Consider the following 21,418-nt stretch of genomic DNA (forward strand, 5'->3'; position numbering starts at 1 on the left):
ATGCGGAATCGGCTTCGCTGGGCTCATTCGCATCTGCTGATTTATGTCTTCAAGCACTGTTTCTCCATTTGCCCCTCCTCGTTTCACCATCTCGAACGGGTAAGCAATTCGCTTCTTCTGACCCTCTGGAATCCATAACACATCAAAACCAAGCTGCAAAATGAACCATTGCACTTCGAAAGAAGCTGTGTGGAAGGAAAAAAAGTGAACCATTGTACTTCGAAAGAAGCTGTGTGGAAGAAAAAAAAGTTAATGAAGCAGAGAGTTAATGACTGAGTTAGTCATGTCCCTTTTGTGTTTGAAGAAAAGTGTGTGTGTAATACTTGAAACTGAAGTATCGTTTTCGTCTGATTTTATAGATGCCTTAATCTTCTCAGGATTATCTTCCTGTGTTGAAGCTGCATGCGTGTCTTTTGGTGATGATGATTGGCTCCCAGTGCTGAATTTTTCATTTCTGGAATGGTGTAATCTGCAGGTGGGACTGAAGTATGTAATTATCAGTTACTGACTGCGATAGTACCAAAAGCAACGGTAGTGGGCAGTGTACTGTCATTATCCTTGCAACCCGAATGAGTAACATACTGATGGGTTAATATTCAAATGCTTGGTTGAAAACTTACTTCGAATAATAGACTCTACTGCTAGGACAAATCTTACTTAAGTATTTTAGGCAGTTTTTGATTTATCTACGATTTTGTTTAATAAATATAAAACGGGTGAACGATTTTTATTGCTCAGCATTAACATCCTCCTGTTGACTCAACAAAAGAATCCACTTGTCATGCTTTTATTAAAAATCCCGATGACAAATGCCAAAAAAAATTGCGTCTAACTTTTATCTTTTATCTGATTAATAAGCTTAATGGCTACAAAAATCCTGCCCATCACCTGGAGCACAGGATCAGAGAATAGGAAGGAATAGGATAATAAACATTGAGATGGAGTTAGAGAAGGTGTGCATGCATTGGCCAAAAGAAAAACAAAAGAAGAGAAATGAAGCATGGCTTACCATCAACCAGGCGTTGGGTTCTTGTGGAAGAACATGGTGGAAATATATCTATCTGGTCTGCCAGACAATGGGTTTCCTTTCATAGAAAAACATAATTAGAGTTTCAAGAACTTGACAACTAGTGATTGTTGAAGGGAACATGAAACGTGTCTATAATTATAAATTGACCTTTTGATCCTGAGACAGAGAGTACAATGGTAAATTTTGTTGCTTGTACCAAACACTCCAGCCTGCAATAACATCTTCAAGGTACCCAGTAGATCTATCAGATGAAAACCAGGACTCTGCTTCAGCAACAAGATAAAGAGAGGGTAAAAACAGTAAAATGTCAGCTAGTGGTATGCATGCAAACAAGTTAAAGCTAGAAAAGTAGAAATCAAAGAGGAAGGGGAACTGAAAACATAACGTATGTACCAAGAGGTGTATCTGAACTAGTGACTCCAATCTCCAAGTCCATGGAGGCAAGAGAGTGAGAACACAAGCTGTGTTGGGTATGAATTATGACATAGAAGAAAGCCCTTTTTATATGTAGGGTTGAAGACTCACTTATGAACAATAGCTATTTTTATCTGTTGTTTCACTTTATGGCTTAAGGAATATGCTGCAATGGACCCTTCTAAAATCCTGATGTTACCTACCTACCTAATTGACATTAATTAAAGCGTTCATTATTGATTATGCAATGTGAGTAGAAGTTGATTTAAATTTTTGTCTAGGTGCACTGGGGAAGGTTTTTTATTCTTTCGGGAAATGAAAACAGGCTCTTTTGTTCTCTTCTCAAAACATGCATTATTATCCAGAGGGATGCTAGTACAAGACAAGAATGACATGATTAGGTTAAAGGATATCTCACTCTGATGGTCTCTGTGAGACTCATGTCTCTTTGTCTGTGTCTCTATTTGATCGCAGAGAGAGAGAAAGCTACAGCAAGAAAGACAGGGGTCTTGTTTTATCTTTGATTTTTCTTTTTCTCCTTTTTTGTTTTAAGCATTTCATGGATATAAAACATTTGGGACATTTTATCTTTATAAAACCAGAAAGAAGTTTAAGCCAGAAGGCAATTATTGTTTGCAATTGGCTACATGATGTTGAATATAATCATAACAACTAACGAAAGTGGACAGTAGATGGTTATTCTAAATTTAAATAAGCTTTTCTTTTTCTTATATATTTTTCTTCCATGGTAAATATTCAAAGCATGAATATCTTTTCCTCATGGGTTATATTTCATTTTCTATGATACTTTTCTTTATGCTCTTGTCCTCTGCTAGACAAGGACAAAAGGAGAAGATACCCAGTACTTTAACTTTTCTAGCTCATCATACTTCAACCTTGATTTCTGTGAGCTTCCTTTACCGTTTTGTTTGTTTTACCCATTAAATTAGTAGCTACGCTAGTAAGAAAAAGTAAAAACCATTGTCTTTCCTGATGACCTATCTCACACAATGAATATCTTTGCTTATGAAGGAATTAAGTTTGAGCTAACATGAATAGTCTCTTGGCATCAACTTGACTCTGACGACAATGACAAATGGAAACCCAAAAAACAAAAATAGAATAAGTAGCTGAGGGAGTTAATATCAATTTAAAACTTTGGCAGACTCTACATCAATGAACAAAGAAGCACTAATTGTTGTTTGATTGGCTATTATTCTCTTTCCTTCTTTTACTTTTAATTTTGCCTCTTTAATAATTAGAAAATAATATGAATAAATGTTTGCCAAATATTTCAGCCACCCTATGATTACTTTGTTACTTCAGCCTTGCCTATATGAGAAGACATAAAGCCAGAAATTTTGTCCTAAACATCCCCCGGCCCCCCCCCGGGGGGTGAATTTTCTCTGTAGAACGACTCGAAGCATATTAAGCGTTTTTCTCAGACAGCATCTGAGTTTAAACATTTTCAATGAAATAAAATACAGAATGAAAATAACTTTTAATTGTTGACATTAAAGAAACGAGTATAAAAATTAGAAATTAAATTAAAATTTAACACAAATGGAGTGCTTCTTTGTTTCTGTCTAAATCACGTGGTTTCCTGTTTGTGGCAGAAGAAGGACTTGGTCCATGAAGCATCATATACTCTGTGTCTCTTTTATACAGCACTAACTTGAGGCCACGGAAGGGAAGCAGTGCTTGTGAAGTACCACCATGGAGTTTGTTGTTCATGAAGCTGTCAGAAATAATTATCTATCTCTGAAAGTAAAGTAGAAATTAAAAAGAGAAATCCCAATTACAAGAGCCTTTCTGCTTTTTTTTTTTTTTTTTACTGAACACTAGAAAACCAGACCCTACAAATATTTGCTATCATTTACATAGACGAAGGGTTTATGTCGTTTTTTTGGGGTTAATTTTACGTAAACTAAGCAAAATTACGGCTGGCATTTTTGTTTTTGTTTTTTTTGTTTTAGCAGATCAAAAACATACATCACAATAGGCTTGCTTTAACATCGCAAGCTTTGAAGGAAGAAGGAATGTGCATTAGGGATTAAAAGGAAAGAAAACGAGTCCAATATAATTAGCCAAAAAGTAACAAAAGAATCCAAAAATGAATTTCATGGGAATATAATGCGTCTTTATGAGGGACAGGTCCATATTCACTTTGTCCAAAAAAAATCTTGCAATGTAACACACGAAAAATGTAATATGATTTTATTTAATTTGAAACCCTTCCTATTATATATCTAAGGCTGGAGCCTTATAAGTTACTACCCTCCGGTCTTAATATAAGACCTTGTCTGATTTTTATTTTAGTCCTAAATATAAGACCACAATCTACTTTGTCTTTCATATTTATACATTTTTTTCCAAAGTAGCCTTCTAAAAATGATAGCTCTAGTCAATACACTTGATTAGTAAGGATATTTTAAGAAAAACAACACATTTAGGACAAATAACTAACTCAACTTATTTCTTAATCTCCTCAAATTAATCAACTGGCTCTTATAATTAGGACCGGAGGTATTATAACATAACTCATGGTACGGAAAAACATACGTTAATTCAATTGATTAAGGACTTATTTAGGATGGTAATTGGAGTTTTTAAAAGTAACTTTTCAATTATAATTTACATTGAAATAAGTATGGAGAAAAATTCTTTCTTTCAATTTTTGAAGTGTCCTTGACTTCCATGAACGTACTTATAATGAGTAGCTAGTAAATTGTTTCTTATAAATATGAACAGAGGGAGAATAATATATAGTTCATGAAAAAGAACTGCAAAAAGAAATTATGCTCACCTGAGTTTTTCAGTTAGTTTTGGTCTTAAACACTACCTTATAAAGCATTTTATAATCTAATTAATAATATTCTTAATCTACCTCAAAATTGAATCATAATTTTGCAGTATAATCTCAACTTCTGTTAACGTGATTGGCAAGACATTCAACTTAGATTAACGCGATCAGTAAGAACTTTCACACAAGTTTTACAAGTAGGACTCTTATAAATATAATTTAAACAAATAGTTAATTATGAAATCAACTTTTAACCATCATATATTAAAAAACTCAATTTATATGAGGGTCTACATCGTATTCTCAGCATTTTGACAGATATTAATTTTTTTAATCATTGGTATCTTTGTGCGTAGCAAGTAGTTATTATTTTATATGACGTATTTTTTCTTGGGTACAAAACTAGAATCCTCTTTGATCATGAGCATCTCTTGACAGGTATAGGCATTAGCTAGTTTATTATCTGTGGATTTCTACGTTAGAAAGTTGTTGTTTAGCTGTATCGCATCAGCCGAATAGTTCGCAGTTGTCTGCTCAAAGTTCCCGGTTTCCTGTTCCCACCATGTTTAACAGTTAAGAGCTTGTTCATATTAACAGCGGTAAAAATGACTTTTATATCAGTGAATTTTTGCAAACTGAAATTGAGAAAAAAATGTCTTGTATACACACACACACACATGTATATATAGAGAGGGGGAGAGAGAATTTAAAACCCCCTCCCCCACAAGGGAGCCGATTAAGCGACAAGTTCTTTGACACCGTTCCAAACATGCCCTCACTCTTATCTTTAAGGAATAAAATTGACTATACACAGCTCATCATATTCCACAAAAATTCTTTTTTTTTCCACTATTCTTTATCCATCTTTTCAACTGCATAGCACCAAAATATTCTCCGACCCAGAGGATTTCGAAACCAGCCGCAAAGTCGCCAAACAACTCAATACAGAATAAACATAAAAGCAAATAAATACCATTATAAAAGAAACACAAGACCTGGGAACTTGTTAAGATCAGCATCGATGGCAAAGACACGTACCGTTGGTGTAGCTGTGGACTTCTCTCCGACCAGCAAATCAGCCCTCAAATGGGCTCTCCATAATCTCACCGACAAAGGGGATCGCCTCATCCTCATCAACGTTCAGCCTTCCCACTCTGATCACACTAGGAAAGACCTTTTCCACGACACTGGTTCACGTATATACGTCTCTCTTGTCCATTCATGCTTATATATAACTTCAGTTCAGGTTTTTTGATATATAAATATACAAGTATGTATATATGTATGCATGGGTCTTGCAGCTTTGGTGCCTTTGGAGGAACTGAGAGAGACCAACTTGGTGAAGCAATATGGGATTCCTAGGGACCCGGAAGTGATGGCTATCCTTGACACTGGCTCAAAAACCAGAGGGGTATATATCTGTGTGTAGATTTTGTTTGTTTGCTTATTATTGCTTGCTGTGTTATTCGGCAATTTTATTTCTCTCGTATGAATTGAAAGGTTATTTAATAGTTTATGAATTATGAAGAAGCGGTATTGGTGTGTGCTTGTGAATATGTGTAACAGGCAAAGGTAGAGGCAAAGGTATATTGGGGGGATCCAAAAGAGAAGCTGTGCAAAGCTGTTAATCAGCTACAACTTGACTCTTTGGTCGTTGGAAGTAGGGGTTTTGGTCCCATCAAAAGGCAACACACTTTCTTCTCTCTTTATATTTTAAATTATAGTACTACCTATCTCCACTCTTTATTATAAGAATTAGTTGAATCATTGGATTTAGTTTTAAATATAAAATCTCAATTTATTTTGTTTTTTATGTTTATCATTTTTTTCAAAACTAATAACTTATCACATTTATTATAATTAACTAATTTATTTGACTTAATAATCTATTCAAATTAGTTAAATAGTTTTCATACCAAAGATTGAAATTATTGATGATGATGATGATAGGGTGTTGCTAGGGAGTGTAAGCAATCATGTGGTGAGAAATGCTTCTTGCCCCGTTACAGTCATCAAGGGAAGCCCATCTGCCAAGTGTAGCCGTTGAAACTTCTATTTAGAATATCATTCTAATTTTTGCCACTCTCGTTGTGACTAATAGTGTTTGTTAAATAATGTTTCCTTTCTTTATATATATGTATGTATAAATGGTGTGAGTCTTAGCGTGTAAATATTTCTTATTTATATATTTATAATGCCAGATTGTCGCTGTTTTTACATGTTATATTGCTTCCACTCTAACTAAGACCAACACAGCTTAGGGCCAATTTGAATCCTTCAATCTGATGAATAAATTTCAACATTCATAATCTGTGGGTACTATAATTTGTTATAGATTTGATTACATATATACGCTTTACAACAATAAATATACAACTTCTACTGAAAGAGAGATTGAAAACTAAAAACCATACCTAATTTCAATATGATGAGTCATCTTAGGGATTTCAGGTTGAATCTATTTCTTCTTTCAGTCACTGGATGATTAGAAATTAAATGGAGGAGCACTTGTCCTCAGAGTTATTTACACTGAACCCAACTTGTTCAGTTCCTTCTCCTCCAAGTTAGAGGAGACATAAGAGAATGGGTTCCATGTCTCTTATATATATATATATCATTAAAACTAGTAGGAAAAGTGATCAAAATCATTGATTAATCAAAACCCTGTTTTGGTATTAGAAAACCAGAGGTAACTTTGGCAATTTTTTTCTTAATATTAATCCACAAGCCTATAGAGGATGAACAATACAAAGATGTCTTCAAAAATTCTAACTTTCAGAACAAATTAAATATGATACAAATTATAGGGATTATTAGATCAATTTTCCCCATATATTCATTAATTCATTTAATTATTCTTTACATTGTATCATCATAATTCATATCATTTGAGATATTTCAATCCCCCTCTTCATGGAATATAACCATATCCAATTTCTAATCATCTCCCTATCTCTTGAGAGGAGGAAAAATAAAACCTATATCAATTTTGAATGTTAAAATAAACTGTATAAGTTTCATCTCTGAAGGAGTATAACGGCTCCAAGACAAAATTCCTCTTTTCCCCTTTAGCCACAAAACTGATGGGATCATACTGGCTTAATCCTTCTGTAAGTATAAAGCTTGCGGCTCGATTGAAGTTAACATCTGAACCAGACTTGCATCTTAGCTTGACGCTTGCACCAGAATCAGTACTGCACATGAAACAACCTTTATTGCTTTTGGCTTCTAAGGATATAGTTTCATTTTGTCCGTCTAATCCTGCTACCATATTGAAAACACTTGAGACCCCACCATTAGAAGAATCTGTAATCACAAGACTATTTTCTACTCCTTGGTGCATCAAGAGCTTTCCAGGGAGATCATATGGCTCCAACATTATTGATTTACCAATAGCATCTCTCACTGTTGAAAATTGTGAGATTAGTTCACTTGGAATAAGTCTAAACGTCACGTGAGGGGTTGATTCGTTGCCAGGTCCAGGTAAATTTTGCATTATGAGAGATTGATTTGAGTTTGTTAGAGCAAAAGTTGAGCTTGAAATGACTTGGGAAAAAGTTGCCAGTTGACTATTGTAACTCGTAGGGATTGGAGTAATCCAGTTAGCAATAGATGTATTTGACCCAATTTTAATATCCCAATCACCAGAGGTATGGCCAACAAGAAGATAAGGACCATAAAGGATTGCTTGAACAGAAGCATATTCTGGTCTGTCATCTGATCAATCGAATACAATTCAAAATACAATATCAATAATAAGAACTTTTTTTTCCTCTTTGTATGAAACGAAAGTGAAAAGTACAAATAGATTTCTACCTTTTATAGCTTCTGTTCTAATAGTAACAGGAAATTGAAGGGTTAGCTTGTCATTGGCACTCCATTTTCTTGTGATTGACAAAAAGTTTCCTATATGTCCACAAAATAAAATTTACTTTCAATTCTTAGCCTTGCTATAGCACTAGTTGAAGTTGAAAAGAGTAAAATACCAGGAGAAGGTAGAGATAAAGTCTGATCATTTAATAAAGCTTTGGCATTGTCTAAATGTGTCCATGTTGGTATTCTTAAATTCAACGTAGAGGAAGATCCAATTCCCTGCAAAAGTGTATATTTTGAGTTTTAGATATTAAAATTGTAGCACTTTTCCTATTTTCCCCCCTTAAAAATGATAGAACCACTTAGTGAAAAGTGGATGAGAACAAAACAAGCCAAACTTCAACCAAATTAGGCATCATGATGATGCTCAGTCTAAAATAGTTAAAGATGAATATCAGGTAATGTTGTAAGTACCATTGCAGGAGAGAATGTGATAGTGACTCTTAAGTAAGGATCCCATGAAGTAGTAGGAGCCACAGTCTGATTAAGCATGAGACCCCCAAACTTCCAATTGAAAGAGCTTGATATGTATTGGATTATGTAAAGAGTTGGGTTTCCTTCTTGTTCAAAATAAATTGAATCCCCTAACTTTGAAAATGATTCAATACCTAAAGAATACCCAAAAAAAAGTGGATATCATAAGAGCATGGAAGTTTGAGTTATCAAAGGATATATTATGATCTCATACAATGTAAGAGATTAAATAAGCACAACATTTGAATTACCAGTTCCATAACAACACCAAAAAGAGTCAAATTTTGTTCCCCAACTGTGTTCAGATTTAGCCTTTGATACCCCAGGGCCAAGAGGGAGCATATAAATCATCACTCCAGGATCTGTGCCTCTTTGAATACTCAGTACACCATTTGTTAAGGCGCGTTCATAATAATCTGCATATGTTACTTCCTTGGTCCATCTAAATAAGTACCTTGAAACCTAAGAAATCACTAACTCTGTTAATTTTTCATTGTTGATACAATAAAATTACTATACAACAACTTATAATATGAGCTTTAAAATTTTTCCCTAAATATACTTTCTTCCTTATAAGTATTCCATCAAAAACAATGAAAATGATAGATGATTAATAATACCTTCAACATGTTATAAGTTGAGCATGATTCTTCAGTTTCTACTGTTTTCAGGATGTTATCTGCTATTCTTTTTGGATCATTCCTACACAAAGAAGACATCAGTGACTAACTGCTATAAAAGAAGGAACACAACAATTGCTACTAAAGAATCATTTGAGTTTCATGTGGGAAAAAATGACAATTAATTAATTATTAGGCCACATTACCACCACTCTGAAACTGAAGTCCCTCCGGTTGCATAACTATGAGACGAGTTAATGAGGTCCATGAAGAATGTTCCAATTTCCTATGAAAAAGCAAAAAAATCAATGGAGCTAGTTAGAAACTAAGTATTGAGTTTTGAATGTTTATTATCTTCACATATTTCACAAGGCATTACTGAAAATAATCATATTACATAATTGAGAAGAAAACATAAAAATAAAACTCTATAAATAATATAAATAAAAATATCTAAATTAAGGGTAACAAATAGTAAATAAACATGATATAATATATAAACAAGTAGAAATTTACCTTATAAAGTGGATCACCGGTGACTTCATATCGCATTTGAGATCCAACAACAATTGGTATGTGTGTATTAGCATGCAAGTTTGCAATGTCATCAGCCTACATGGGGAAAAATTGAAAATTTAAAACTCTTAGGCTTTGTAAGAAAGTTAAATAGGGAATTGGGTGTTTAGGTCTTGTAATGGCTTTACAATTTTGTAAGTTACAATAATGTAGGTTCATTAATATAGTTTAAATTAACATAAAATATATAATATACTAATAATAAAAAAATAATCATTACCTGGACAGCAAGCAGTCCTAAAAAGCATGGCTTATCAAAAAGGTGAGCCAACAATAGATGCTTTGGATCTCTCTGCATAGGTTAACAAGATAGATACAATTTCATATTTGAATGTAAGAACAAGTATTGGGTGTTGAGTTATAATTATCAACTTTTGTCTTATCGAACTTATATTTATATCTAGGGTTTTTCTTAAGTCCAACTCTATCAAGTTTCATCTTGGCACGATGTTGGTGAAAGAATTACAAAATGCCATAGGCTAAAAAAATCAACTTAGGGCATGGCCAGACCCAAGATGGCTTAATAAGTTATATCGACAAAGTGTGTGTGTGTGTGAAAACCATTGTATAAGAAAATTAATATAGTTACCAGCAAAGCAATTATCCCACTGTTATGCTATATAAATTGTAAAGAATATCATTCATTCTCTAACTTCCTCATTCAATGATTACCCAAGATGACTCAATAAGTTATATCAACAAAGTGTGTGTGTGTGTGAAAACCATTGTATAGGCAAATTAATATAGTTACTAGAAAAGAAATTATCCTACCGTTATGCTATATAAATTGTAAAGGATATCATTCATTCCTCCAACTTCCTCGTTCAATGATTGATAATGTCTGTTTATAGTGTACTTTGTGATTACATTCAGCACACGGTTGTAAAAGTACTCAACCATCCATATTAGCATTTTCAGAGCTTGAGGGTCTCCAGCTATAGTGTGTTGGTCTAACAAGCCAGCCATAATCTGTCAAAATTGACTAATTGGATTCAATCCTACAAAATATTCCCCCACTAGTATATAATTGTATCATCATAAACAAGTTCACTATTAACGTACCTTGTGAATAGTGTAATAGGGAGCCCACACATACTGAAGTTCTTCAAAACGATCAAAGAATTCAGATGGAAATGCGGAAAGATATCCTGTACCAAATTTTTGCTGACAAGCTGAAAGACCAATAACAAGAGCTGACATTTTCTCTTTCAGAGTATCATTATGTGTGCTAGCCCACATTCGAGCCGATGCACTCAAGTAGTGCCCTGCAAAATGTGAAAGCTCAAGCAATTATATACTATTATTGAAAAATAAATTGCAAACAAAATCAGTCTGTGATAGATCCTCCTAGCTACTCTACTTCATTAGATTTTGATAAAAAATTTAGAGTTAGCAACATTTTTTGTTCCTGAAGTTTGACTTTATTTTAGTTTTAATCCCTAAAATTTGAAATTATTGGTTTTGGTCCTAGCAATAGAACCACATTTTAGTCTGTTTAAAGACTTTTAATCCCTGGAATAGTATTTTTGGTTCCTAAAATAAGATTTTAAGGACCAAAGTCACTGGTTATAAATTTTTGAGACTAAAATCAAAATAAAATCAAATTTTAGGAACCAAAAATAGCATTGACACAAAAATGTATAACTAAACATTACATTGGAATGTAAAACCTTAAAACATTACGTAATGAGGTTTTTCACTTATTTATATCTCTTCTTCAACCTAATAGTTATGAATGTAACTCACACCTGAACCTTAAAAAAAAGGATTCATGAAGAGATATGAGTAACACTAAATGGTTAAGACTAGATTTAGATGTAGTGAAATGAGTTAAGATGATGAATGAAAGAAACTCACCAACAAAATGGCCTCGAAGCTCCAATTCGGGGCTTTCCCAACCTCCATAAGGATTTCCAAGAGTGGGCAAACCAGCTGTTTTTCTGAAGTTCCACAACATGCTATCAACATCTAATAGTAAAAGATACTCCAAATTTGTGAGCTGTGCTCGAGCATGGATTGATCCCGGAAGCAATCTCACATCATGTAGTGACACCTCTTTAAGAAGACCTTGAGGTGCGCTCCATTGACCCTTATTCTTAATTTGTCTATACATCATTGCCCAATCATGCTCATCTTTTTCTTCAATCAATAACTTTCTAGGTAGCAAAGTTTGCCAGACAAAGTCATCTGTTGGAGTAAGATGATAATGTGACATAACCTCTGCCTTCCATGTCTGGTTTTTAGATGTTAATAATTGGGCACGCATGGTATGAGATTGGGTAATAGTGTTGGTGCATTCTTTAAGACTAGAGACAGCAAAAGGACACAACACCAGCACAATGATCGCATAGAGGAAAGTGATAGGAAGAACAAAGGGGCCTAAAAAGAATTCAAATATGATCAATGATCAGTGACTTATTCTTGTTATTTTCTGTTTGAGAAGTGAACATTCGTATGACTAATCTAAATAAAATAGATAAGGCTATTGAAATGAGAATTTTGAAGAAATTAATGAATAAGAAAGTAAGAGAAATAACCTAAAGAAGTTGCAGGCCTGCTGAAAGTCTGAACAAATAGATACATCTGATCCTGCATTAAAATTCAAATTCCCAATACCAATGACAAATAATTGTTTTTTTAGAAAGAGAAGAGAAAGAAAAAGAATGAAAATGCACTTGAGATGGAAGAGAACAGGGGAGAGGAGAATGGGAAGAGAAGTGATAAAAGATGCAAGTGAGAACGGGGTATATATACATAGTAAAAAAGGATAAAGAGAAAAAAAATGGAGGGAGGAGAATGAAGCTAAACAGAAAAAGGATAAATTTTAAACAAAATAGAAAGGTCCAGGTAATGGACTTATGAACATGATACAAATGCCATTGCTTCTCCTTTTTTTTTGGCATTGCTGACTTGTCCCCAACCGAATTAAAGAAGCACTTTTCAACAATGAGATATATCAAAATTTAGGTATTTACTTGTTGTGTCTTAACCTAATGTTAGCCTTATCTATATCGCCAAAATCAAGCTTACACAAAAGTTAACATGATTATGATACGAGAGTCTATTAATGGGCGTAAAATTCAGAAACAAAAACTCCATTAATGTGTGTGTGTAGACGCAAGGCTGATGAGGTATGTGATTGGGAGCCTAGGCCAAAAGACAAGGGAAGATTATATTGAAGGTAATGGCAATGCATGAGAATGTTGAGACTAAAATACACTAAGCCCAAACAATTAAAAGAAAAGGTAAAATAAAAAAAATGAGAGGGGAAATATGGGAAGGGTGGAGAACATTAGAAGTCCTCTATAATATGACTGGACAAGAAGTTTGAGGAGTAAAATATTGTGATAATTAAATAATATAAACGATTTATTTGCATGGATAAATCTAAGCATATTCCTGTACAAAAATTAACATTGTCAAGACAATCTAAACAGGGAGAGCTCTTTTTTCCGTTCTTTTTTTTTTTGTTTTTAACCCAAAGGATAGCTCTTTTATACACACACGACTTTATTTTTGCTCACTGAACGACTTTATTCCCCAGTTAGCCGTCTATATTCAGATTCCACGCTAAAACAATAATTTGGGAAAGATTAGCTTATTCATTTGATACGTATTATTTTTGGACATGAGTACCTTTTTAATATTGCCAACTCGCATAGGCATGCGGAGGATGGATCGAGGCTACAACGTTTTTAGGCAATGGAGACAATTACCCAAATAAAACCGCCCATAAATATGGGCCACACATATATGTATGTATGTAAAAAGTGATTATTTTTATATTATTTATTCTGGTGTGTGTGTGTATATAAAAAGAATGCGTAGATCTCGAATTAATATATTTACTCTATAAAATTTTCAGAAGGTTTAATATAATATCTGTCCCTCAAATTTGCATAAATTTTAGTTTTAGTCTCTCGAGTTTCAAATAATGGGTTTTAGTCCATCAAAAAGACAAAATGATCCAAATTTTTATTAAATTATAGAAACTAATATTTTAAATAGAAAAAAATTTGAGAGACCAAAATCAAAATAGGAACAAAGTTAATGGGCCAAAAATAGTATTAACACGTTTTGAGAATGTAATTTAGTTCTATTTTTTATTGAGTTAATATTATTTTTAATTCTTAAAATTTGACCTGATTTTGATTTAGGTCGTTGAGACCTTGTTTTAGGCACCAAAAATATTTAAGTGGGTCAAAATAAAATCAAATTTTAAAGATCAAATTCAAAATAAAGTTAAATTTCAATGACCAAAATCATTTTTTTAAATTTTAGGAATCAAAACTAAAATAATGTCAAATTTGTATTAACTCTTTTTTATTTGAAATTCTAAACTTCATAACTTTAGATGAATATCAACATAAAAAAAATAAAGACATTAAGATAAATATCAACAAAAAATGTTAAAACATTACAGGTATTCAACTATATAAAAATTTAATTCTTTTTAGATATTTGCATTACCTATAAATTATTATTGACAGTGTAATGGTTACTATTGTTAAAAAAAAGTTTTAAAAAATAAAATTACTTAAATCTCTCTAAAATTAACAATGTTATAAGATCATACTCCCTCCGATTCCTAATGTAAGAGCTAGTTGATTAATTTGAGTAGATTAAAAAATTAATTTAGTTAGTAATTTGTAATAAATAAATGTTTTTTTTTTCAAAATATCCTTATTAATTAAGTGTATTGGCTAAAACTATTATTATTATAAGGACTACCTTGAGAAAAATGAATAAATATGAAAAGCAAAGTGAATTAGGGTCTTATATTCAGGATCAAAATAAAAATCAAATGAATTTTATATTTAGGATTGGAGGTAATATTAGATTAATTAGCTAATTATTTATTGAGAGCGAAAACTTAGATAATCTTATTATTAAATTTGATAAACTTTGCATCTTAAAAAGTTAGGAAAATGATATGAAAATAAATCTCCATACACTAGGCCTCCAGTAATTTTTGCCTAGTGTCCCAAAATTTCTTGACATGACCCGAAGATTGATTTGTTGGTAATAAATAGTACAAGGATGAACTGCATAAATATTAGCAGATTTAGAAGTATTTAAAATTCTTAAACAAAAAGACTAATATGATGGTTGATATAAACTATAGGAACTAAGATTATTTATATAAACATACCCAAAAAAAAAAAATACTCCTCCCTACACTGCAATGAGCAGTATCGGCAAAAAACTAATATGGGGACTAATATTAATTTTCCCTAAACATACCAAGAATAGGGATGTCTTTAAAATTCATAAACAACAAGGACCGTATAAAAGCTGATAAAAACTAATATGGGGACTAATATTAATTTTCCCTATATATATATATATTCATTTATTTTTTCATGTACATTGCATCATCATCATTCATGCCATTTGAGATGCATGTTTCAGTACACTCGCTCATCATTTGAATGAAAAGAGAACTTTCCAATGATGTACCATATACACTTCCCAATCATTTCTGTAGCTCTCAAGAGGATGGAAAAAGAAATCTATATCAAGCTTGAATGTTAAAGTAAACACTATAAGTTTCATCTCTAAAGGAATATAATGGCTCCAAAACAAAATTTCTCCTTGCCCCTTTAGCCACAAAACTGATAGGATTATATTGGCTTATTCCCTGTGTTGCTATAAAGCTTGCAGCTTGGTTGAAATTAACATCAGAACCAGAACTGCAAATTAGCTTCACGCTTGCACCAGAACCGGAACTAGATACAAAGCAACCTTTATTGCTTTTGGACTCTAAGGAAATGGTTCCATTTTTCCCATCCAATCCTGCAACCACATTGAAAACACTTGAGACCCCGCCATTGGAAGAATCTGCAATCACAAGACCTTTTTCTGCTCCTTGGTGCATTAAGAGTTTTCCAGGAAGATCATAGGGTTCCAACATTACTGATGTATCAATGGCATCTCTCACTGTTGAAAACTTGGAGTTTGATTGACTTGAAATAAGTCTGAAGGTAGCATAAGGGGCTGATTCTGTGCCAGGTTCAGGAAATTCTTGCATTATAAGAGATTGATTTGAGTTTGTTAAAGCCAAAGTTGAGTTTGAAACAACTTGGGAAAGAGTTGCTAGTTGACTGTTGTAAGTAGCTGGGATTGGAGTAATCCAATTTGCATTAGATGAGTCTGATCCAACTTTAATGTCCGAATCACCAGTGGTATGGCCAACAAGAAGATATGGACCATAAAGAATTGCTTGAAGACTAGCATATTCTGATCTGTCATCTAAATTGAATTCAATCCAAAACACAATATCAGTTATGAGATTAATTTTTCCTTTTTCTTGTGTTCAGTGGAAGTGGCTAGCATAGATGACGGATTTTTTCATACCTACAATAGCCTCTGTTCTGATTGTAAGCGGAATCTGAAGGGTTAACTTGTCATTGCTACCCCATTTTCTTGTGATTGACAAAAAATTTCCTACACGGGCAAAAAAGGAGGTGAGTTTGCTCTGTTCTATGCTGATAAGAACTTCCTCTTAGAATACAAAAGGTAGTTGCATTTTGGTTCCCAAATTTAAATTGAATCCTATTCTTTTTCGCTTTTGCTTTCTCTAAGATAGAAAAAACATCAGAATAACATGTGATGTTGGACATAAGAGGGATAAAAATGTGTTAAAAACTAATGGCGAGACCAAATGATTATTACATAAATAAGGTGAAATCCATAGTTTTCAAAGGAAACGAGTTAAATACCAGGAGATGGAAGAGATAAAGTCTGATCATTCAGTACAGCCTTGGCGCTGTCTGAAACTGTCCATGTTGGTATCCTGAAGTTTAGTGTAGAGGAAGAGCCAGCTCCCTGAACAAAGTGAATATTTCAATCTATTAACCATAATCATTTAGATAATTCTCTTAGGGATTAGAATAAATTCAAGGCATTGAATTGTTTCAAGTTCAGATGTCTATTTAGGCATCACATAAAGAGCCCATCTTCTACTGCAATAGTCACCATCATGTAACAGTTCTAAATAAATCTCTGCATCACCGTTTGAAATGTTCAATCTCCATCATTAAAGGACAAAAAGGAAGAGGTTGAAATTCTAATGAACTAAGTTTCATGCAAAAGCAAGTATCTTTCGTAACATTAAAATCTGTAAGTAAATACCTCAGTAGGAGAAAATGTGAAGGTAACTCTTATGTAAGGATCCCATGAAGTAGTAGGAGCCACAGTTTGATTAAGCATGAAACCCCCAGACTTCCAATTAAAAGAACTTGATATGTATTGGATTATGTAAAGTGTTGGGTTCCCTTCTTGTTCAAAATAAATAGAATCCCCCAACTTTGAGAATGATTCAATTCCTAAAGATGACACAAAAAGAAAAGAGAGTAGAGAATATAAGCATATAATATAGTTTGACATAATTTGAATTATTTGATGGAGAAAAGTAGGAAGCATATGTATACCGGTTCCATAACAACACCAAAAAGAATCAAATTTATTTCCCCAACTATGTCCAGTTTTAGCCTTTGAAACCCCAGGGCCAAGAGGGAGCATATAAATCATCACTCCAGGATCCGTGCCTCTTTGAATACTTAGCACACCATTTGTTAAGGCACGCTCATAATAATCTGCATATGTTACTTCCTTGGTCCATCTAAATAGATGTCTTGAAACCTAAGAAATTAAGTCCGGTAAATTTGTCTTATTGCTGATATAATGAAGACAGTTTGCAGCAATTTATGGCACAAAACTAAGGATCGGGAAAAAGAAACAACTAGCTAATAAAAGGATAGATGGCTGGCTTTACCTTCAACATATTATAAGTTGTGCATGATTCTTCAGTTTCTGTTGTTTTCAAAATATTATCTGCCATTCTCTTTGGATCACTCCTTTAAAAAAAAAAAACAGAAATTAATCAATGAGTAATTGCTATAACAAGAAGGAATAGAACCCTTGTTAGTCAATGGACCATTTATTTGAAGTCCATATGGGAAAAATAAAATGGAAGTAAAAATAATTAATCAAGTCATATTACCAAAACTCTGCAACTGATGTTCCTCCAGTTACATAGCTATGAGAAGAATTAATAATGTCCATAAAGAATGTTCCAATTTCCTAACATAAACGAAATTATTAAAGCATGAACAATCGAGCTAGTTAGAAACTTGAATCTTTGCAAAATAGAATGCATAAAGTTATTCGGTCTTGAATGTTTGTCACCTTTAAGTCTGCTCATAAATAATTATGAGGAAGGCATTCAAATTAAATTTTATAAATAATATATATATCTCTATGTGCAGAGGTTACCTTATAAAGCGGATCACCAGTAACCTCATACCGCATTTGAGATCCAACAACAATCGGTATATGTGTATTAGCATGCAATACCGAAATGTCATCAGCCTGCATAGAAAAAATGAAGATTTTTTAAAACTCTTGGGCTTTGCAAGAAAATAATTATATCTAACATTATATAGAAAAGATATGGTAATAAATCATCAGTAGGATGACTGACAGCTAATATTTAAGGTTTTATTTTTCAATTTATTATGCATTTTAGGGGTATATTTGAAAAGATTGGAGGTTTAATTCCAAAAATGCCCCTGAAAAATTGAAAAATTACTTGAACCCTGTTAATTTAGTTCAGTCCTCATTAAAAATAGTTAACTGTATTTAATTAAGGGGATATTTGAAAATATTGGAATTTGTTTTGGGACACACTATCTACCTGCATTAATTTGTGTGAGTTAATTAAAAATGAATAAACAGAGGAAATAAGATATTGTAGACCCAGTTAAATATGTATCTAAACTAGAATATGATTATGCCACTGCCAAAGTTGAAATCCAATTATGAACATTTCATACAAATGTGAGCTCGTTATTGCTAATGATGTTCACTTAAATGAATCTTTTTTTTTTTGGGGGGGGTGAAAGGGGAAATAATGATTGCCCTCATTTTACTCCCAATCCAATCTGCTTTTTTTCCCTTTCTGTGGACACCCCAATCTGCTTTTCATTTGAAGTGAAATTTGATTTAAGTGAGAAACTTGTTTTTCACGGAAATTTAGTTGACATTGCAACCGATTGGTACGTAGCATTTAACTCCAATTCTGATCCAAATAATTTAAGATGAAATAAATAAAAAAGACCATAATGATGTTAACATTCAACATCCAGAAAAATAAAATAATTAATTAATTAATGAGCAAGACAGCAACTTTTTGGAAGAAATTTCCAGGCAATGGCTTTTTAGGTACTGAAATGGAAATTAGTGATTTAGGGCCAAAAATATAGTTAAAAATCAGATAAAAACAATATAATAAATGAATGTAATCATTACCTTTACAGCAAGCAACCCTAAAAAACATGGCTTGTCAAAAAGATGAGCCAGCCATAGATGCTTTTGATCTCCCTACATAAGTTTGCAAGACATGTGCACTTAGAATTGAACGTATGAGCAACTTGAAACGACTCAAAATTATATTAAATAGCTCTTTGTATTAGTCTTAAATAAGTATTTTTTGTGTTTTATGATACAAGACTCATCTCATATATTTATCTTGTATTTTGAAAAATCACTTCTTCATAACTAGTAAATGAAGCAAGTATAGAAATGACAAGTATTATTTGAACAAATTAATGAAGCAACAATACTAATTAACCTACCGTTATGCTATATAAATTGTAAAGGACATCATTCATTCCTCCAGTTTCTTCATTCAATGATTGGTAGTGTCTACTTATAGTGTATTTTGCGATCACATTCTGCACACGGTTGTAAAAGTACTCAGCCATCCACGTCACCATTTTCAAAGCACGAGGGTCTCCAGCTACAATATGTTGATCTAATAGCCCAGCCATGATCTATCAAAGTTTACCAAGGAAATTAAGCCCCACAATATTCACTTGATGGTACAGTTATTATATACTTACATACTCAAGAACAAGTTATGGATTAATGTACCTTGTGAATGGTATAATAGGGAGCCCACACATATTGAATTGCTTCAAAGCGATCAAAAAATTCAGATGGAAATGCTGAGAGATATCCTGTTCCAATTTTCTGTTGGCAAGCTGAAAGACCACCAACGATGGCTGACATTTTCCCCTTCAAAGCATCATTATGTGTGCTAGCCCACATTCTAGCCGATGAACTCAAGTAATGGCCTTCAAAATGTTAAAAACAACTAATTAATTAATATGAGAAAACATGTAACTTTATGTTATGACATTTTCACTCATTGCTTAATGGAATTTAATGTCGGATCTGTTTTCACACAGTCTCACCTTTTAACCTCCAATAAAGTAAGCATTTATGAGGGGACATAAGTAATATGGTACAATTAAAGACAATAACTAAATAGAAATAATGAAACAAACATCTAAGATAATGAATGAATGAAAGCAACTCACCAACAAAATGGCCCCTAAGCTCCATTTCAGGACTTTCCCAACCTCCGTAAGGCGTGCCAGGAGTAGGCAAGCCAGCTGTATTCCTAAAACTCCATAGCAAATTGTCAACATCCAACAGTAACAAATACTCCAAATTTGTGAGCTGTGCCCGATAATGGATCGAGTTTTGATCCAATCTCACATCATGTAGTGAAACTTCTTTGAGAATACCTTGAGGCGAGTTCGAGTTCAACAACCCTTGATTCTTAATCTGTTTGTACATCATTGCCCAATCATGCTCATTTTTTCCTCCTTTCAACAATTTTCTGGGCAGCAAAGTTTCCCAGACAGAGTCATCTGTCGGAGTGAGGTGATAGTGAGACATAACCTCAGCCTTCCATGTCTGGTTTTTGGATTTTGATAACTGGGCGCGCAAGGTATGAGATTGTGTGGGAGTGTTGGTACATTCCTTGAGACCAGTGACAGCAAAAGGACTCACAACCAGCGCAACAACAATGGCATCCAGCAGAAAAGTGATGGGAATCATAAATGGGCCTGACATGAACAATCAGATTAAACAAGCGACCAGTGACTCGTCTCTCTCTTTTATCAGTTTGTTTGGTAAATAAAATAAGGATTTGAACATGAAAGGAAGAGGGATTACCTGAAGAAGCAGCAGGCCTGTGACTGTGAGCGTTCTTGACAGTTGAATACATCTGCTACCGCATAAGAACTCAGCTTCTCAAATGGTATTGAGATAGAAGAGAAAAGAAAAAACTTGTTTGGTTAGAAAGAAAGGAGAAGAGAAAACGCTGGGAGGTGGGTGAAACCGAGGAGAACAGAGGAGAGGAGAGAAGGGAGGGAGGACATGTGAGGGAGGAAGGTCGGGTATGGTGGGGTATATATAGAGAGAGAAAAAGACAGAGAAGAGGGGGAAAAAGAATCTCGTGAAAGGATGAGTAAGAGGAAGCAGGTAGGGAAAATGGAGGGAAGAGAATGGAGATAAACAGAAAAACTTTTGAGACAGAGGTTCACGGATGAACGTTGAGACAAACACCACCGCCTCCTTTCTTTTCTTTGTTTGGGTATGGCTTACTCTTCCACTTCCACTTGCTGTCCTTCCGTTTCCAACTGCCCCTAAATTGAAAATTTTTAAAAAAAAAAAACTAATTGGAAAAATCTCAACTTTAAGTGGCTTTTGCTTACATGACTAGAAATCTCATCTACATATAGATTTCTGTTCCATTCAATTGATATATGTCAG

The 21,418-nt window shown here is 33.4% G+C and overlaps 4 protein-coding genes across 4 annotated transcripts; 1 reads left to right on the plus strand and 3 right to left on the minus strand.

Moving 5' to 3' along the window:
- Nucleotides 1-6: 6 nt before the first annotated feature.
- Nucleotides 7-1,497, minus strand: LOC114718301 (uncharacterized; the record flags this gene model as incomplete). Its single annotated transcript, XM_028903583.1, has 4 exons — nucleotides 1,424-1,497; nucleotides 1,178-1,293; nucleotides 1,010-1,085; nucleotides 7-125 (listed from the first exon to the last, which is right to left on the minus strand). Coding segments are annotated over exons 1-4 (354 nt in total), but the record flags the coding sequence as incomplete, so codon positions are not given.
- A 3,731-nt stretch (nucleotides 1,498-5,228) lies between these two features.
- On the plus strand, nucleotides 5,229-6,471 carry LOC114718305 (universal stress protein PHOS32-like). Its single transcript, XM_028903587.1, has 4 exons — nucleotides 5,229-5,443; nucleotides 5,549-5,658; nucleotides 5,814-5,932; nucleotides 6,198-6,471. The coding sequence occupies exons 1-4, from the start codon at nucleotides 5,269-5,271 to the stop codon at nucleotides 6,292-6,294; spliced, it is 501 nt and encodes a 166-aa protein (XP_028759420.1). The 5' UTR covers nucleotides 5,229-5,268; the 3' UTR covers nucleotides 6,295-6,471.
- A 423-nt stretch (nucleotides 6,472-6,894) lies between these two features.
- On the minus strand, nucleotides 6,895-12,373 carry LOC114718302 (uncharacterized). The gene is made up of 13 exons (XM_028903584.1): nucleotides 12,328-12,373; nucleotides 11,648-12,169; nucleotides 10,853-11,055; nucleotides 10,562-10,759; nucleotides 10,011-10,082; nucleotides 9,731-9,826; nucleotides 9,421-9,500; nucleotides 9,215-9,296; nucleotides 8,846-9,056; nucleotides 8,535-8,728; nucleotides 8,234-8,339; nucleotides 8,064-8,153; nucleotides 6,895-7,964 (listed from the first exon to the last, which is right to left on the minus strand). The coding sequence occupies exons 1-13, from the start codon at nucleotides 12,371-12,373 to the stop codon at nucleotides 7,231-7,233; spliced, it is 2,634 nt and encodes an 877-aa protein (XP_028759417.1). The 3' UTR covers nucleotides 6,895-7,230.
- Nucleotides 12,374-15,153: 2,780 nt separating this feature from the next.
- On the minus strand, nucleotides 15,154-21,005 carry LOC114718303 (uncharacterized). Its single transcript, XM_028903586.1, has 13 exons — nucleotides 20,819-21,005; nucleotides 20,176-20,709; nucleotides 19,727-19,929; nucleotides 19,429-19,626; nucleotides 19,103-19,174; nucleotides 18,068-18,163; nucleotides 17,796-17,875; nucleotides 17,568-17,649; nucleotides 17,224-17,434; nucleotides 16,925-17,118; nucleotides 16,513-16,618; nucleotides 16,148-16,237; nucleotides 15,154-16,042 (listed from the first exon to the last, which is right to left on the minus strand). Exons 1-13 carry the CDS (start codon nucleotides 20,868-20,870, stop codon nucleotides 15,309-15,311), a joined length of 2,652 nt encoding a protein of 883 aa, XP_028759419.1. The 5' UTR covers nucleotides 20,871-21,005; the 3' UTR covers nucleotides 15,154-15,308.
- Between the last annotated feature and the right edge of the window lie 413 nt (nucleotides 21,006-21,418).

This window comes from Neltuma alba, unplaced genomic scaffold (genome assembly GCF_004799145.2).
Source record: "Neltuma alba isolate B1F8T4 unplaced genomic scaffold, ASM479914v2 tig00011826_pilon, whole genome shotgun sequence".
In the NCBI taxonomy this organism is placed as follows: Eukaryota; Viridiplantae; Streptophyta; class Magnoliopsida; order Fabales; family Fabaceae; genus Neltuma; species Neltuma alba.